Below are 19,548 nucleotides of genomic sequence, written 5' to 3'. Positions count from 1 at the left end.
AAACCGGTTGTTTGCTTAATAGTAACTGAACAAAACAATCACAAACAAACAAACTCACAAAAGTAAAAGGAAGTGGTTGTGGACGTGATGGTTATCTCGTGAGTTCTAGACTGCTCACGGGGGAATTCTGCTTTGGCGGGTCACGTGACGGGCCTGTTTCTGAAGTGGCTGCGTCGCGTCACACGTCACGGCCACCCGCCGCCGCTGTGTGAGCCGCTGCATGACCGGTTCGCGGTGGTCGTACCATTGATGTGACCCTCTGAAAAACTGCCCACTGTTATGATACACGAGGAAAACAGGAGAGATCCGTTCGGCGCTGAGAGGTGTAAATATTCGGTGCCGTCAGCCGTGCTCGTTCAGAAATGAATGAATAACGTCGGCGCGAGAGAACAGCGGACAAGCAGACGGCGACATAACGTCCAATTTCGAAACAACAACAGCAACTGAAAGGTAAACATTACACGAGACATTTCTGAGTTAACCATTTTGGTCAAATATACCATATAAACGTATATAACATGTATTTTAATGACATAAACATGTTGTAATGTGACTGTATAGAGATGTAAATGTCAGTTTAGCTGGTTGGCTAGTCGAGCTAACCAGAATGCTGATGCTGTGAGCCTGTGACAGAAACATTCTCTGTAAACGAATATCTCGTTAAAACCAAATAAGACATGTCTTTATTGTATTTATGTTATATATTTATTCATTATTTATTTAGAATTGGTTAAGGCTACATTTTGAGATAAAATGTCACTTATATGCTGAGTTGTATGCAAAATACGACAATTTCACTGAACAACAGCATTATGTCATTGCATTGGCCAACTGGAATTTTGCACACTGAGCATTAACGTGATTTTTAGACTTCTGAATAAGAACGATTACAAAACTGTTTTGCTGTAATAACTGCTACAAACAATGAGTTAAGCAATGACAGGCTCATACTTTAGTATTAGTGAGCATTAGGGCTGATAAAACAGCTGAACAGGCAAACTTGCCTGAACTTGTTTACAACTGCGAGCAAAAGCACTTTTGATTTGAACTAGGCCTAGCAGCTAAGTATTATTGAGACTTTAAATGCACTTTTCTCTGCATCCATATTAGGTTACCCTTCATAGCGTAGAGAGTTATGTAGTATAATAACCATCGACAATATTTTAGTATGACTTTGCTGTTCTCATGTATGCTTGATATGTTGTATGCTTGATATGCTTGTCATGTTGTTTACTATTGAATGTCAAAGAATTGAAAATGAAACCTTAAACCTCAAGGGTGTGGAAACATCTGAGGAACTGAATTGTGTAATAGTGTATATTTCGTGTACTCTCTTACAGCAAGAAAGAATACCTAAGACAGTATATTTCAGCTGACTTGATTGCCCTTTGTAACTGAACTTGAACCGGATAACCTTTTTTATGTTATGCAAGTGAACCTTTTTATGCAAGAACGACTTCATGCCGGGCCCCACATCTCATGACACAGCAAAGCACTAAAAATGTGAAGCAAAGCAGGTGGTTGAACTTAAAAGTTAGGTGCCATTCAGTAAATGCTCCATCCAAAATGACTCCTACTACATAATTTGACCATTAAAAACCAGTAGAATGGGCTAAAGTGTCCTGCTTAAAGTCATTGAGCAAAAGTGATTTTGTTAAATGACTTTTTTAACTGTTTTTCCCTGGTCACGTCTTAACTTGCAACCTTTGTGTCAGCAGCACAGCACAGTAATAATTTTGATATCCCCACCCAATAGCCTTAAGTTCTTGCAAGTTTTTGTTTGCTTGTTTATTATGGAGATCACTTTGATTCATAATAACAGAGAGTCTAGCTAAAGAATAACTGTTTTTGTGTACAGCCAGATATGACTGTGCAATAGCACTGCATCATTAAAGGTCAGCAGCCTTTGCTGACTTGGTCTGTCACTGCAAATAACAGACTTTTCGTACTACACCTGATATTTTTCTAATGAGCAGCAGGACTGATAACATGTACCTAACAAATACACGTGCCCTCTGTAATTAGAGGCGTTCCTGGAGACCACAGGTACACAGACCAATTTGCATCCAGTCTAGGTATTGTTTGTCAGTTAAACAGAGCAGGTGAACATACAAACCTTTGGACATCTTAGGTTAGAGTGCTTTATTTGACTATATTGTAAATCAATAGAGACTATTCAGGATGTAAGATATGTTTGCATCACAGTGGCTATTGGTCGATTATTGGTTTTTAGATTTTAATTACTTGTTTACTCAGCTGAAATCTTACTATAATATGTGTAATAAACTTTTTAATTTTTTTTATTAAAGAAATTGTTCATGTATCCATGTTTTTGCATTTCACATGGATGTGTAGTGTAAGACTATATAGCTAGATTATTCTTTATTTTTCTTAATATGAATTATTCTTCATGCCTTTTAGTTTTGATGCAGTATTGTAAATCTTGTTTATTACATTCTGTGTTAATCTTAAGGCTACAAATAATTATTATTTTCAACACAATCATTTATACCTAAAATCGTATGTTTACCCAACTCAATTTCAGACTACACTTGCAGAAACCCGTTTATTTTATTTTATACCTATAACTATTCTCTAACCAGGGATTTTTAAAGACTAAATAGCACCCATAGGTCTCTTTTCTATTAATAATGACTTTATTTTAATTAGATCTCAAAATTAAGTTATCTATCTTGATACTGTACATTTTAATGTTGTGATGAATAAGTTTGGTCGTAGCATATAAAACTATGGATTTAATTGTAATTTTGTTTGTTTATTTACTTTTGACAAAATTGATATATTTATAATATTTTTCATTTAATTAATTGTTAGCCGTAACATGAAAAGTATCGATCTGAATTTTAATATCAGTGCAGTCCTAGTATAGACTCAGAATTGGAATGAGATCAGTTTCATTATTGTGTCTCTGTGAGCTCCCATGCCGCTATAGAAGATATTCTGAGTTGAATCATTAACTAAAGTATCAGAATCAGCATGGAGGACGTTTTCCTCATGTGATTGCACAGACGGGTGCAATACAACTACTGTTTTCCTCCAGCTCCCTTTTTCAAGGCCCTTATCAGTGGTCAGCCCCTCCGGCCCCCTCGCCGGAAACAAGTCTTATCTGTTGCAGAACTGCTGACCCCTTACTCTTACCTCATTGGCTAGAGAGAGTAGGTTCTTGTACCTAATTGGTTGATTTCTCAGGCCTTCTCTAATATGACGTGATTTGACGAAACTAACATACAGCTTCTGTTATTCAAGTGTATGGACTGTCAGAAAGGTTACGGTAGTTTATGTTTATGAGAAGATCCTAGAAGTTCAGTCATTCAAACCAGGTTGGTGGGCCACCGGACAAAGTGTTTAGGGTGACAGAGGTAAATGGATTCTTTGTAAGGGAGGAAACACTTGAGGTAAACGGTGATGAAAAGAATCCATCCTAGGGCAAAACCAGAACTCTCTGGCAGCTGCACTGAGGACAACAGTGAGCAAGATGAGTCCTCATCCCTTAGGGCATCATCATGGGTGAGTGAGAAATGCAAATTAGACAGATCATTGATAACTTGCTGGGTGTGGAGTAAAGACTCCAGCTGAGCTTTAATTATCTGATCAGCAATTATCACCAAAAATGACTGCACATTGAGTGCATTTATGTGCGTATTTATCATGCACTGATTATGCCTAATGACATGACAGTGTTTTTGGTCACGTAATTGTCCTAAAACTTTTTTTTTTTTTTTTATCAGGTGAAGTAAACAGGTTATGCAAAAACAGATTGACACACCTATTTTCAAATCTTTTGTAATAAGTGGAGTTTTTGTTTTCCAGCTAATTTTTAGTTAGTCTAAGATTTATGTTTGTTTTTTAGCGTAATGCTATTTGTCAGTGAGTGACTGGGGATTGCATCCGAATGGATTTTACAAATGATTTCGTGGTAGTTTAGTAGTTACAGATTTTGACAATAAAATGATTGAATGAAAAATGAATTGTGTTGTGTTAGTCTTTCAGCCTTTTATTTGCTTACATTCTAAAACATTCACAGCTTTCAAAAACTTCTGGGCTTACATTAGGAGCTTGTTATGTTTAGGATATGAAATTATTCAAAAAGTATAGTTATAAAAAGAGATTGGTATTACATAATGATCTTTTTTTTTCTATATAGTTGTTTGAACTATGTCCAGTTCAGTTTCATGTGGTGTGTTGGAGCAATTAAAAGTTTTAAGTGTTTTGCACTTAACTTTTCACAGTAAGTCTTAAAGACTCAACTTGACCATGGGTGTCATATGTTTGTTGTTCTGTTCTGTTCAGTTGATTTAAGGCTGTTTTCTGAGAATCACATATTTAGATAAGTGGAGATAGCTGATATGAGTGTCACAGCTAAGATCCATGCTCACAGTGTCATATAAATTACCCTGCAAATACATTGTGAGACTGGGGTCAATGTTCCGTTTTGCAGAATCAAACTTTTTTTGTCAATCAGTGTCCCTTTTCAACAAATGTTTTCATATACACTACCATTCAAATATTTGGCGTCAATAAGATTTTTGTTTTTAAAGATATTAATACTTTTATTCAGCAAGGATGCATTATATTAATTTAAAGTGACAGTAAATACATTTACAATACTACAAAATAAATATATTTTAAATAAATTCTAAATCAGCATTTTTTTTATGTTTTTTCAAGGATTATGTGACACTGAAGGCTGGAGTAATGCCTGCTAAAATTCTGCTTTTCCATAACAGGAGTAAATTAAAATTAAAAATGTATTAAAATAGTTATTTTAAATTGTAATAACATTTTTATTGTGTTTTTGATCAAATCTTGTTATTATTGGTATAAATTAGGGTGAGCATAAGAGACATAAAAACATCTTACCAACCCCAAACGTTTGAACAGTATTTCATAAGGTTAAATTAATTAAATGTCTATTTAGTACAACTTTTTTTCTGCCCTGTATGGCCAATTATACCTCTACACAACACATAAGGTACTGTTTTGAGCATACTCTGAAACATTAGAGTCTGCCATTTGAAAGCATACTCGATGTACTGACATTTTTTAACAGCAATGTACAGCATGTTATACATTTTACTTTAAGTGCACTTCCTATTAGGCCAAGTGTTATTTACTCTTATGCTGTGCACAGCTTTTTGCACATCCCTTTTCTTTCTCTCAATAAAGGCAACTGCATGTGTGCAGAAACCTGCTTTATATGGTTTATGTTAATAGTGACTGTTGTGCCAAAGAGAAAGTAGGTTAGCCATGGGTGCAAAGTCTGTTAAGACCTTTCTGGCTGCCCCTATGGTTAGAGAGAATGCTCTACTTTTGTTATTTGCCTTTCACCAAACCCCCAGGCATTTATACAAGCTGTGATAGTGTCTTGTGATTTTCTTGATCTGATGTAGAAAAAAAAAGAAGAAGCCTATTTCCACATCATTAGACCTCATAACAACTAAAATTAGCCATGTTGTTAAATCAGAATTACTCATCGTCATTATCATAATAATAATACATTCCAGAAATAGTGTTTCTGTGAACTTCACTAACACAATCTACTGGGAATTAATTTAGCGTGTCGCCTCGTACCCTAGGCATTAACCTTAAATTTAGACATGATTTATTTTTTTTATAGTTTTATTTACAATTAAATCATTGTCATAGATAAACATGCTAGTCAGTTCCAGATCCAGACCAGTTCTTTTATACTCGTTAAACAGGTACTGGAAGAATGCCAGCAGCAATTCAACGGAAATGTACATTGATATTTACATTCAAAGTATGTCAGAAAAACAAAATTTTCTTTGCTCATCCTGTGTCCTTATGACACAGTTGTTTGTGATAAGTTTGTTCTCTATGTTCACCTTTTTGACCGTGGTGTTGAAATACATTCAGACAACCACTCATGAAACAGCATTAAGCCGTCTGCAGGTCTGCTGATAAGAGTTTTAAAAAGGCAGACAGCCAAAGAGAAATGAGACTTTCACTTTCAACATGAGTAAAGGGGTGATTTTGTCACATTTGCCATGTACAAATACACTATTGGAAAAGATTTACAAAAAGGAAGAGTAGTTCTTATTTTGCAGCGTTTGTTGTTTTATGGTTAAATGTGTTTTGCTTTCTGTTCCTCTTTTTTAGGCGGGCACCATGAATTATGTGGGGCAGTTGGCAGGTCAGGTGCTGGTGACCATGAAGGAGCTGTATAAGGGCATTAACCAGGCCACGCTCTCAGGCTGCATCGATGTAGTGGTGGTCCGCCAGAAGGATGGCACCTACCAGTGCTCCCCTTTTCATGTGCGCTTCGGCAAACTGGGTGTGCTGCGCTCCAAAGAGAAAGTGGTGAGTACTGCAGTGCAAGTAGGATGTTCTAAAAAATAAATAAAATAATTGTGGGCTCATCAAACAAGTCCAAAGCATATCGTTTTTTCTCAAGCAACTGAGTTTCTGGAAACTTTACATAACAAAGAAAAAAGAAAAATCCACAGACAAGTCGCTGTCAATATAATTGATCTGAGCTTTGGACAATATTAGCTTTTCTGTTTTCCAGCCTGGAATCTATTATGATAGTATTACTCACTATTGTCTTGCACTAAAATGGCTGGATTTTAGAGCAAACACACGTACAATCAAGGACGTTCAGTTTTAATCTGCTAGAAGTCTACATGATTCTGATATCTTCAGATATGCCTTCATCTGTGCCTGTCTGTGATGGCTCATTTGAAAATACTGTCTTTGTACCAGCTCTATAAACATGTTGCTGTGCTGGCATGTTCATGAGAAGATTCCTGCAGAGGGTACTGCATATTAACAGACAGTTTTCCATGTGTTTCAGGCTCTGTGAGCGTTAACAGAACAGGCTAAATCAATGCTTGAATGAAACGACAGGAAAATCATGATTTATTTATTGTCTTGTGAGAGCGGAAGCAGTGTGTACAATTGTTCTCATTTAAACACAGTGAAATGTTGTAGTTGTTGAGGAAATGGGCTGTAGACTTAATCAGTCTGTGCATTCTATTCTAAGTGTTTATCTCCAGCAGTAAATAACAAGATTGTAGACATTTGAAAGCATTCTGGTCATATTGAAGCCATTCTGATGTTTCAATAATCTATAGTACACAGGCAGAATGTGTTAGTGTTTAGCATAAAACATTTAACAGTGTGCATGAGCAACAGCAGTAGATGGGGGATGGAACATTTCTCACTATCTACAGGATGTGTGAAGAGGTTTAGAAAGAAGTGGTCGCTATGGCAACAGGTTTCTATGACTAAAAAGAGATAGGAAATGGAAGCAGAGGAGTAAGAGTTTTGTCAAGGTTGCCTCTGTGATTGGAGAGATTCACTTTCTTTGAAAGGTATTTCAAGCTCAGTTTTGCCATTTTTAATCCCAGTTTCTCACTAGAGTTTCTGTCAGAGACTGTGGTGTAACGCATTCGCCCACAGTGCAGATAAAAGACAGCTGACCTCGCTCTCTTACCACCATTATGAAATAGATTTGTGTTGTTTAACTAAATAAATGATATTGCTGATACAAAACAGTAACTTAAGAGTCACAGCAACATCCGTCCCTCTCTTCTCACTATGCTGTGAAAGTAAATCCAGATTTTGTTGTCCATAAGCACACAAGTAAGAGAGCTCTCTGTTCGAGATTTACTCAGGGTCATAATTTACACTGACATTAATATTTTGCCCCATTACTCTGCACCCAACAGGGTTGCTGGGTACATAAATCACCCAGCAACTGTGATACTGAGGCTCAGATGCCTAAAAATAGACAAAACAAGTTGGTATGAGAGGAGCCCGAAGAAACAATTTTGAGAAAACAGAAAAAAACAGGACACAGGGGAATAAATTGTATTTCCTTGGAGGTCTGTCTGAAGGATAATGTTTCTCTGGATGTCATCTGAGACTCAAACAGCTCGATGTCAGGCTGCCGTTGTGCTGGGTCGCAGTATCAGGTGTGTGATGTGATCATCTTTGCAGGTCATCTGGCTCAGAGCAGCACATATTCACTAATTGTGTTTGGTGGCTACTGGCAAGATCCTCCTCCATGGGTAGTGTGTCTCCTGTGAGCAAACAATTAAAACTGCATGGGTGGACAAGAGAGGAAACCTTCTGTTTGTCCAAGTTTGGATGTGCACTTGTGGGAGAGTGAAAAGTCATGAGTTGAGAATGGAATCACAGTGTAAATGTCAACGGATATTGGCTTTTTAAGGTCATCTAAAACACATGCCGTACATAAATATATATTTTTAATGAAAATATAAATGAACATTTCAAAGGTCAGACATCTGATTTAGAATCAAAGTGTCAGACAATTAGAAAAGCACAGGTCTTAAGTTATAAGTTGTAACTTATTGAAAGTTTGAGGCTACATCTTTTGATGGCTTCCATATTAAGGCTGTTTTAAAAGAATCCTCTGCACTTCCTTCAGATTGACATAGAGATCAACGGGGAGCCGGTGGATCTTCACATGAAGCTGGGAGATAATGGAGAAGCCTTCTTTGTGCAGGAAACTGAGGAGCAGAATGTAAGTCCCCTAGTTCACAGGTGCTGTCTCTCATACTAATCACTGCACCAAACATCTTCATATGTTAATATGAAAATGGCATTTTGTTTTGAAAAACATTTGCATTGCAAAGACTGCTTATCTGCCATTCTTTAATAGTGTCTTTATTTTTTTTCTAGGAGATTGTACCAGCTCACCTGGCCACTTCCCCCATCCCCACTGAGAGTCACCTGTTTTGGATTGGAAGCGATCACAGGCCAAGTCAGAACCTGGATGACGATCCACTGGACCCCGAGGACCCTCCTGATCCCCCTGTTGCCAGCACAGGGGGAGCCAAGAAGAAGAAGAAACGGAGGAAGAAACATAAAGGCGACCCACGGCGAGAGGAGCTGACCCCACCTGCCGTCATCAGCTCTACTACCCCTTCAACAGAAGAAATATTTGAGATGGAACTGAGTTCTGATGAGGATGCTGCTTCCAACACCAGGTAACCAAATCACAGATGCACCAGACCTACTGATGTTGTGGACATCTGTGATTTAAAGGAAATCTTTCTTTCAGATCATCTTCAATCAATACAGTTCGAGAAGTTGAACCCAGGATACCAACAGTCCGTCATTCTTTAGACAACTACCCTTACTCTGACGGAGACTGGTCTCCATCAAACAGGTTTGTTATATTGCCACACCTCAAAATATGTTGATCCTTATAACATTGGAGGACTGGCCAAAATATGGTTTTAGACTTCGGTCTCTTTTTTTTTTTTTTTTTTTTACTTTCACTTTCCCTTTTGCTTTAACCAGTTTATGTGAGTTGCTGTTTGTTATTATATTTTGAGCAGTCATGCCATGTCAGAGGCCTTTTCTCCCAAGAGTGACTCTGAACTGGTCGTTCGGCCCTCAGAGAGCCTGCTCAAAATGGAGTCGCACATGCAGTGGACATGGGGAGAGTTTCCAGAATCTACCAGGGTAAATTAAATGTCTCAAACTTCTTTTCTTTGAAATTCATGTTGTTTAAAATTATATCATTCACATGAAAAGTACTCCAGATTTCCATAGAATCTGAATGGCTATTCTTCATAATGTTCTAGATGTGTTTGTTTGTTTAATAAATAACAAATTTGATCATATTTAAATCCATTCTGCTGGAAAATCCATCCCCCAATTTTTAAAGAAAATCATTTTTAAAAAATCTGCAAATTCTGCCTAGGCAAAGTTAATAAGTGAATATAGAATTAAAAAAATCATACTTTTTTGTGCTATGATTTTGAGTTAACAGGTCATGAATAAATCTCTGCTCATCGCCACTCTCAAAAATGTGATTCCCAGGTTTCTAAGAAAGAGAAGATGGAGCTTCCGAAGACTGTGACCATAACGCCTTCAGAAAACACTCACTTCAGAGTCATCCTCAGCTCAGAGGCCATGGAGACGGATGAAAGAGAACGGGCCTTAGGGGCTCCTGGCTGTACCATAGTCAAGCCTGAACCCCGCACCCCTGTGACCCCCAAAACTCCCACGGAGTTGGAATTGGAGACGGTACCTAGTGGAATGTTGACCTCCACTCCTTCATCCATCCTCCCTGCTGCTCCCACTGCTCCCATTGCTGCATCTGCTGCTCATGTAGGTGCAGACATGGGAGATGTTGGCCCCAAGACTGACTCACCCTCCAAGAAGAAAGGTCGGCCTATTAAGCACCACTCCCTTTCATACTTTCAAGGAAATTCTGCCCATAAACTGATTTTGCCAGTGACTGTTGTCTTTATTTGATAGTGAAAGTGTGGGAATAGATAAAGTTTAAATAAAGTTGTGGCTGATTCATGTTTAACAAGCCTAATTCAATGTGTTCTTGAAATAAAAATTGTGTACCTAAATCAATCTAATGTAGTTCTATCAAGATAATGCCTCCTCAGTTCAGAGGGCTTGTTTTAGCACTTTAGAGCTTGCTGTTCTGATTACTGATTTAAACCTAAAATGCTGACTGCAAATTTGTTCAGGCGTCCCAAAAAGAAGCCAGCACCAGGGCCCAGAGGACATCTACCTGGATGACCTTAATGTTCTGGAGCCTGATGTTGCTGCTCGTTACTTTCCTAAGAGGTAGAAAGCGAATCACACATCTGACCTACAGTATATTGCTTTTAAGATTAGATTACGGTACTTGGAGCAGTTCATAACAAGTTTATCAGGTGTCAGGTGACCTTGATGTGTTATGTGTATTCACAGTGATTCAGACTCTGGCTCCAAGCACTGGATGGATTCTGGGATGCACTCAGGCTCTCAGTCCCCACAGTCTGTGGGCAGTGCTGCGGCCGACAGTGGCACTGAGTGTCTGTCTGACTCTGCCAGTGACCTGCCTGATGTCACTCTGTCTCTGTGTGGAGGACTCAGTGAGAACGGAGAGATTTCGAAAGGTATCTGAATCTTTCTGGTGTGTTCATTCATGGTGCGGAAATCACAGCTATAGCTGTGGAAACAGTGGATGTGGTTAATTCTGTTCATTATAATAATTAATGGATTTAGCACGTGCTTTTATTCAAAGAGATTTGCTAATGAAAATAATTCATGTGATTTAAATGTCTCTTTTTGCTTGTTTCTAGAAAAATTCATGGAGCATATCATCACATACCATGAATTTGCAGAGAATCCAGCTATCATAGACAATCCAAATTTAGTTGTTAAAATGGGAAACAGGTTGGTTTGGATTTAAATAAAAGAAAAATATATTATAAATATATTTGTATAATGCTCACATTAGTAAGTAAATTGCCTTTTTTGTTCTTTTTTTTTTTTTTAGGTATTACAATTGGACATTGGCTGCCCCTTTGATCTTAAGTTTGCAAGCATTTCAGAAGAATTTACCTAAGGTATTTTGTTCTCCCTAATAGTATATTTTTACTTCAGAAACCCTTCAAAAGTGCTGTGACGTACTCTCAAATAGTAGGTCAAATAACTGTTGTCAATTATATGTTCAGGCTACAGAGGAAGCTTGGGTGAAAGAGAGGATGCCAAAGAAATCGGGCCGTTGGTGGTTCTGGAGAAAGAGAGCAGACAGCACTATTAAACAGGTAGGCTAAGACCAGAGCGTTGTGACCTTTAGATATGTATACCATTTAAACAGTTATAATCAGGGAGTAGGAACAAAACCTTTAAGCAGTTATTGTTATTTTAATCCCACTGCATTCCAGCACTAGTCTTTAGACTTCTGTCAGCAGATCTGATTACACAAGCATCAACATTCACCTAATTGCCTTAACAAAAGGACAAGCGCACGTCTTTGTTGTAAAGAAGATGAATTGTGCTGCCTCTGAGATCTTCTCTCTAGAGCTTCTGCTGTCATTCAGGCCTCATACATCAAGCTCCTTCGCTGCCCTCATCTGGCACTTCTGTAATTAGCACCAGTTTGCGGTGTGGAATTTTACAGCCTAGAATTAGGCCAGGCAGCTCATCAGACTATTAGTAATAACCTGGAGGCATGAGGATGAAATGGTCATATGGTCATGTAGTCAGTAACAACATGTCACAACAAAAGCAAATGGTGACATGTTTACACAGATTTGTTATTGCAGTTTTTAAATGTGTGGCAGTATGATTTGATGTACTAATGTTTTTGTTTTTTTTGTCTTGTTATACAGTCAGAAAGCACTGGAAAGCTGGAAATGAAGCAGTCCCAAATGGAGGATGGCAGCTCCTCTTTGTCAATGGAAAGTCATGCCCGCAAGTGAGTCAGAATATGGAATATTAATGAAACTGGTTGTTGTCCCTGAATATAGCCGAAGGTTATAGACTAGCTATGTTAACTAGCTTAGTTGTACAGAAACAAGTAAAAGATAAACGTATCAGTTTTATCCTTGACCCTTCCTCTGATTGATTGTTGACTAGTTTTTCCCCCCTTAAAGGGTTAGTTCACCCAAAAATGAAAATTCTATCAGTAATTACTCACCCTCATGTTGTTCCAACCCCGTAAGATTTTCGCTCGTCTTCGGAGGACAAATTAAGATATTTTTGACGAAATCTGAGAGCTGGCTCACTCCTTCATAAGCTCACTGCAAAAAATGCTTTTCTTACTTAGTATTTTTGTCTTGTTTTCAGTCCAAATATAAAAAAAAATCTTAAATCAAGATGCATTTACTAAAGTAGTAAAATTCCATAAGCTATTATGTCTTGTTTTCTGGGGAAATAAATCAAAATTAAGTGTGTTTTTGCTTAAAACAAGCAAAATTATCTGTCCATGGGCTAAGAAAAATAATCTTGTTTTCTGTTTGAATTAAGATTATTTGTCTTACCCCATGGACAGATAATTTTGCTTGTTTTAAGCAAAAACACACTTAATTTTGATTAATTCCCCCGGAAAACAAGACATAATATCTTATCTAATTTTACTTATCTAGTAAATGCATCTTGATTTAAGAATTTTTAGATATTTGGACTGGAAACCAGACAAAAATACTAAGTAAGAAAAGCATTTTTTGCAGTGCTGCAAGATAATTGATATCTGCCAGCCCAGAAAAGTTAGTAAAGACATCGTTAAAATAGTCCAAGTGACCAAGTTTATCAAGCGACGAGAACACTTTTTGTGCGCAAAAAAACAAACAAAAATAACGTTTTAATAGCCTACGTTCTGACGTACAACCCAGAAGCGCTGTGCTGTTACACTACATGAAATCACCCAGAGGCCCACACAGAAGAAAATGAATAGTTGATTAAAGTCGTTATTTTTGTTTTTGCACACAAAAAGTATTCTCGTCGTTTGATAAACTTAAGGTTGAACCACTGTAGTCACTTTGACTATTTTACCAATGTCTTTACTAACTTTTCTGGGCTGGCAGATGAAATTACCTAGCAGCCTATGAAGGATTTCATCAAATTTCCTCTCAGATTTCATCAAAAATATCTTGATTTGTGTTCCGAAGATGAACGAAAGTCTTACGAGGTTGGAACAACATGAGGATGAGTAATTATTGACAGAATTTTCATTTTTGGGTGAACTAACCCTTTAATACACAAGAAGTGAATCAGGACGATCCAGCCTACTTTCTGTTTTGTCTCATTCTCTGTGGTGCCCTTTTAATCTAAATTAGGAATGGATGTAGTTGCAAATTTAGTTCACTGATTCCCTGTTTGCTCTGGATACAGAGTGGACACCAGGGACTCATCCAGCGATGAGGAGGGGAAGGAGGTGAGCGCTGCCGCATCATCAATGGAGCGCAAGGTCCATTCTGAACCACACGTCCACACATCCACTCACTCCTACCGCAAGTCCCTGCGCCTCTCCTCCAACCAGATTGTGAGTCTACATTTTTGTTAGAAGGAGACGGAAATATTTAGTTCTGTAGACATACTCTATGCTAAAACAGTCACTTTACACATTGACTATTATTTACATAAGCATCTTCAACACTTGCTCAAGTGGTTTTGACTGAAATATCCAGAGTTCTGTTGCCTGTAGTGCAACTGCTCTCTGTGAGTCAGTTGATTAAAGCTGCCTCTTAAGCTTCCTTCAGGAATTTATGTAAAAGCTCTGTGACTCATTCTGAAAGGGTAGTGTCATGACGTGGATTTGCACTAGACCGCCCCCTGTTGGCAGCTTGAGAAGCAGTTATGCAATAGAAAATCTACTTCATTAAATAAAGCTTATGTCTTTTCATACATTTATGAGTTTATGCATTTATGAAGACTTTGTAGTGTAGATGAACTGATTGCATTGTAAAACTAAGTCTCAGGACTCGGGTCAAATAAATTTTAATCTTTAATCTTGTTTCTATTATTCAATTATTAAAGCACATGTTTATTTATATATTTCGCAGGATTCAGCCGTCAAGTGTGTGGTGCAGAGGATTATGTATCAATTAGTTAATTAATATTAGTTAACTATACAGATAATGTCACAATTCTAAACCCATAATTTGTTGCAATTGTGGTAATACAGATAGAAAAGATGCTATGTGGTGTTAAAGAGATGCACTGATCAGGTGATATTGACTTACAGGCTAGTTTGAAACTCAAAGAAGGACCCAACGATGTGACATTCAGCATTACAACACAGTACCAGGGCACGTGCCGCTGTGAAGGCACCATCTACCTTTGGAACTGGGATGACAAAGTTATCATCTCAGATATTGATGGAACCATCACCAAGTATGTATTCCACAGACATGCATCACATTAATGAAAAACATTTACTGGGTTGTTTGTTGAAAATCCACCTTTGTTCTTCATTTTTATAGTTTACTGTAGTCATGAATGAGGGGAAAGGCTGAGGTGTGCATAAACATTTCCACTAGTTACTGCAGAAGGACTCATTCACTGCCAGGTTTTTTACTGCCAGAACCAAAAGAGGTTTATAGATCAAGACCGAGCTTGTTTCATCAAAAACAAGTACTCAGGGTATGTGGCAAATAATGAACCGCTAATAATGATCTTGCATCGCAACCCACTCCACTAATGCTTACAATGACGAAGACAATGTGCCATTTAACGGACAATGTCTCCCTGAGTTTTTCTGGCTGTTTGATGGAGTTCACAGCTCCAGTATTAGTGTGATACCGGTCCGCCATTTTTGGTTTTTAATTACTGCAAAGCCGGCTGTAATATAAACGCATCTATGCAAACGAATGCTCTCCGCCTCCAGACTCGTGCCCTCAGTGGCTGGTGGGTGGCAAACATCAAACGGGCAGATTGACTGCCGCTTATTATTTCTCTGACCTGCTTGCCTGACACATCTCTGTGAGTCTGTGAAGCAGGGCGGCTGACTGTGGGGTGCGCCCAGACCAGGGTTGGACTAGGAGGAGGATGTCACCGTAATGAGCCAATTTAAATCTTGCTCTCTCTTAATGCCACTCAGAAAGAGTCTGAGATAAAACACTAAAGTGGGGAGAGGATCCTCATTAGTAGATGACACAGAGTTTTGCCCAAGCTGAGAAAAAAATCTCTCTTCTTCGCAAGTCTATTAGTTCTAAGAATAAAAAGAATGTCAGAAGCTATATTTAGGAACCCAGATGAATGAGACTTGGACTTCCTTCTAAGTAGAACAAATATGCGCCAGAGGATTTTGCTCCTTTTGTTTGCTCGTACATGCCATGTTCACCCGTATGTTTATGTGCTTTCAGATCAGATGTGTTCGGACAGATTTTGCCTCAGTTTGGGAAGGACTGGACGCACCAGGGCATTGCTAAACTGTACCACTCCGTGGCTGAGTGAGTTTGCATTCTTAATCCTCAACCCCATGAAAATGCATTCCTCGAAGACATGTTTTAAAAGGGCTCGACTAAGAGTCTTGAAACACTAGTTTTGATAAAAGGGTGCTTGTGTTTTCCAGGAATGGATATAAATTCCTGTACTGCTCAGCAAGGGCAATTGGCATGGCAGACATGACGCGAGGTTATCTGCAGTGGGTAAACGACGGAGGCATTATCCTGCCCCGTGGACCCCTCATGCTCTCTCCTAGTAGCCTCTTCTCTGCATTTCACAGGTATTATACAAACTTCATAGTTTGATAGGTCAACCACATTTCGTTCCAAACAGGTATGACTTTCTTCTGTGGAACAGAAAAGAAGATATTTTGAGAAATGCCTCAGTGTTTTTTGTCCATACAGTGGAAGTCAGTGGTAACCAAAACATTCCTTAAAATATCTTTTAATTGTCAATGAGTAAATGACAGAATTTTCCTTTTTGGGTGAACTATTCCTTTAATAAGCAAAATTTATTATAATAATAAAAAAAACAATGAAGCAGAATTCATATACAAGTTCCAAGTAGTTGATTTAATTTATTCCAAATGTTTTCTTTGTCTCAAAGGGAGGTGATTGAGAAGAAGCCAGAAATCTTCAAAATCGAATGCCTTACTGACATCAAGAACCTTTTCCTGCTCAACAAACACCCCTTTTATGCTGCATTTGGAAACCGAACGAATGTAAGTTGGACTGCAGTTAACTTTCTTTTCAATGCTTGCTGACCTCAGCAGCAGCAGTCAAAGGTCCGCATAAAGATTTATGTGTGAGGTTTAGAACTTAGAAGCGCTGTCCCCTCAGGCTACACGCTCATGACCAGCTGCTACAGACCGGTCAGCTGAATAAATTCTAATGTTTGGGTGGAGGAAGACATTGGATGTTTATTCAGGCACGAATGCATAGGTTTCATCATAAAATGTCAGAAACTAGCAACTAGCATAGAAGGATATTTTTGTTTGCGGACTTTGTGGAAAGAACAGCACAGATTGGAGTCTGATCTTCTGACTGTCTATTTCAGGACGTCTTTGCCTACAAGGAGGTTGGAGTGCCACTCTGCAGAATCTTTACGGTTAACCCCAAAGGAGAGCTCATACAAGAGCAAACCAAGGGCAACAAGTCCTCGTAAGTGCGCACATTGATCTGCAGAGTTACATAAAAGTAACTCTGAAGTCAACCTCAGCTGTCAAAGATTATGCTGATGCGAAGGTGGAGAGCTGATTCTTGAACTTTGTTCAAGGTCTTCTTGAGAGTCGAAGGGTGCTTTTGTTTGTTTAGCTGTCTTACACTCTTTCTCTTTCTGTTTGTGTGTAGGTACAGTAGATTGAGCGAGCTGGTGGATCACGTCTTTCCCTTGCTGAGTAAAGAACAAAGTTCAGCTTTCAGTTTCCCAGAATTCAGTACCTTCTGTTTCTGGCGTCAGCCTATTCCTGAGATCCGTCCGGAGGACCTGAATTTATAGACCATGCCTGAAGGCCCATCTATTACATGGTCACGGTCATCCCTGCCATTGGAACCATTAAATGGTACCCTGCAACATCTCACATCTCTAGTTAAAGACAAATAAAGTGGCCACCGTATTCCACCTGGGAAACATGAACTCCACAAAAAAAGAGAGAAAACATCAAAACACACACCCAGAGTCACATTAATGAGATGTAGGCAGAACTTCCACAAACTAAAACACCTGGTGCTGCTCCATAACAATATTTCTAATCTGTATCATTTTGATTAGCTGCTATAAGTTAGGCTGCTTCAGATCTGAAGGAATTTATTGCAAATGGGCTAATGTTTACAGTATTAGAAAGACGATCAGTGGCCTATTGGCCAGTGGAATGAATGTGCACTGCACAGCTGTTTGTTTGGGTATGTGTAAGGTTAAAGGTGGCATAAAAATATGCTTACAATTGAAAGTAATGAACAAAGATATTCTTTACAACCACTAATTTGCATTTATAGAGCATAGATTATTTATATACAAAGGCTTTAGTTAGAACTAACTAATTAACATGCACTGCCTCTAAGATGTGGTGACGGTATGACAGTTTGAATATGCATTGCCAGATGGTGTGAAATGAGCTCTGAATCTCGTAGATACTGGAATACAGAATGAGCTGTGCCACGTGAGGACACAGCTCATCATTTACAGTTCAGCAGATTTAGCGCGTTCAGCCTCGTATAGTCGACTGGATTTGTATGAAAAGTACACAGAGGAGTTCATTGTAATTGGGCTTTCTTGTTATTTGCCAACTGTTGACATTTTCATCGTCTGGTTGCTGCAGAACGCCTTACCGATCGCACTTTTTCAGCTGCAACCAAGAGAGGAAAAACATCAGATCGTCTTGCACTTAACTCACGACGGAATTGCAATAACGTTCAAAGCTTTTTAGCAGCCTTTTGTGCACAATGCGAGGATTTTATGTAAACCTCAGCAAGAGATCTGTATTAAGTTATGAAGAGTGTAGTATATATTTGCTTTCAAAATGAAGGTATGTTCTACCTTGAAATAGGCTGCAGCCCGTGAGAGAGTAGTGGTATCAAATGGTCTTTAACATTTTGTTTTTATTTTCCACTAACCAAGCCTTTGCATGCTTCATTTGGAATATAAATAGGACAGTTTATGTTTTAAAAATGCTTTGATGCTTTCTGTTGGGGTAGACAGTCTGAAGGGTTGTCACGTTTTCGCTATTAGACGATCTTGAGCTGCAGAAACTGAGGGTTTATTATTGGAAAATATTGAAGCTGATGTGCAAGTGAAGGAAAAAAAAAGTGATCAGATCTTTCTACTTGATCACCATTGACTAATGTTCCCTTTTTTCCACTAGCTGGTCTCTAAGCTCTTGGCTACAGATGGGGTTTGGTCAAGTTGCTTTAGAATCTCATAAGGGTAAGTTTTAGAGCACTGTGTGCTGGATGTTAAAATAGATGTACAGAATTAGAGCACAGTAAAATAAGTTCTTTATGTGTTTATTTAAGTCAAATCATTGTTTAGGGAAAAATCGGGGCATTTCATGGTTCAGTTGACTTGTGATTTAATATATGTGTGTGTTGCGCTTCTTGTCTGCAGTTATGTTTGGAAGTGAAATATGTTTATTGTTAACAAAGGAATCCCATTCTTTCTATGAAAGTAATACCTCTTGTGTGAGATGAACACACTCATCTTGTATGAAACTAAAATTGATGGTAAAAAGAGAAAAAAAAATGTTAACAAAAAAAGCCTCTATTCATTGATGAAAATGCTGTTATAAGTGCTGAATGTGTTTTGTCATTCCTCTTGATCTTTGATGCCTTTTGTTTTACTTGCTTTTATTTCTTGCTGTGTACTCGAATGGGATGGTGTGTTTCATGGTTTAACTCCACAGGTTCACATTGCATTTGACCAGCATAAATACCTTTAAATGGATAATTGAACTATACATTTACAAAAACTATGGTTTGGACAATGTTTATGAATCTATTAAAGATGTATTTAATACAGCTGTGTTGACTCTCTATAGTGCTAATATAATTTGTCACAATGAATGAATTGGTAATTTGCTCTGCTTAAGAATTTTTTTTTTTGTTAACCTTTAATTAGTGGAATAGTGTAGATGAGATATGAAGTAATGGAGAGGAGAGAGAGGGGAACAGGCAAAGGACCTCAAACTGAGACTCGAGCTCGGGTCGCCTGAAGCACAGCTGTGCCATACATCAGAGCGTTGCCTGCAAGGCTGAGTTGATGTCTTCTAGGTGTTTTTAGTGTACATTTTATACTTGGCTCAATAGCCCAGTTTGTGGAGGAAATTAATTTGATTATTTTTACTCATTTTACAGATTATTT

At 38.2% G+C, this 19,548-nt stretch overlaps 1 protein-coding gene across 2 annotated transcripts; it reads left to right on the top strand.

Moving 5' to 3' along the window:
* The first annotated feature begins 78 nt into the window (after positions 1–78).
* lpin2 (lipin 2) lies at positions 79–19,205 on the top strand. Of its 2 annotated transcripts, none has more exons than XM_084411497.1 (20): positions 79–450; positions 6,142–6,342; positions 8,435–8,530; positions 8,689–8,996; positions 9,071–9,178; positions 9,351–9,477; positions 9,838–10,186; positions 10,503–10,602; positions 10,729–10,916; positions 11,103–11,196; positions 11,300–11,369; positions 11,478–11,570; positions 12,138–12,223; positions 13,639–13,789; positions 14,492–14,640; positions 15,612–15,698; positions 15,821–15,973; positions 16,300–16,414; positions 16,750–16,853; positions 17,043–19,205. In XM_084411497.1, exons 2-20 carry the CDS (start codon positions 6,151–6,153, stop codon positions 17,188–17,190), a joined length of 2,718 nt encoding a protein of 905 aa, XP_084267623.1. In that variant the 5' UTR covers positions 79–450; positions 6,142–6,150; the 3' UTR covers positions 17,191–19,205. The 2 variants fall into 2 exon arrangements, with proteins under 2 accessions (XP_084267623.1, XP_084267622.1); XM_084411496.1 differs by lacking the exon at positions 79–450 and adding an exon at positions 3,247–3,528.
* Positions 19,206–19,548: the final 343 nt, after the last annotated feature.

This window comes from Rutilus rutilus (genome assembly GCF_951802725.1).
Source record: "Rutilus rutilus genome assembly, chromosome: 6".
NCBI lineage: Eukaryota > Metazoa > Chordata > Actinopteri > Cypriniformes > Leuciscidae > Rutilus > Rutilus rutilus.
Note: the sequence above shows the minus strand (reverse complement) of the source record. Positions and strands in the feature narration are given on the sequence as shown.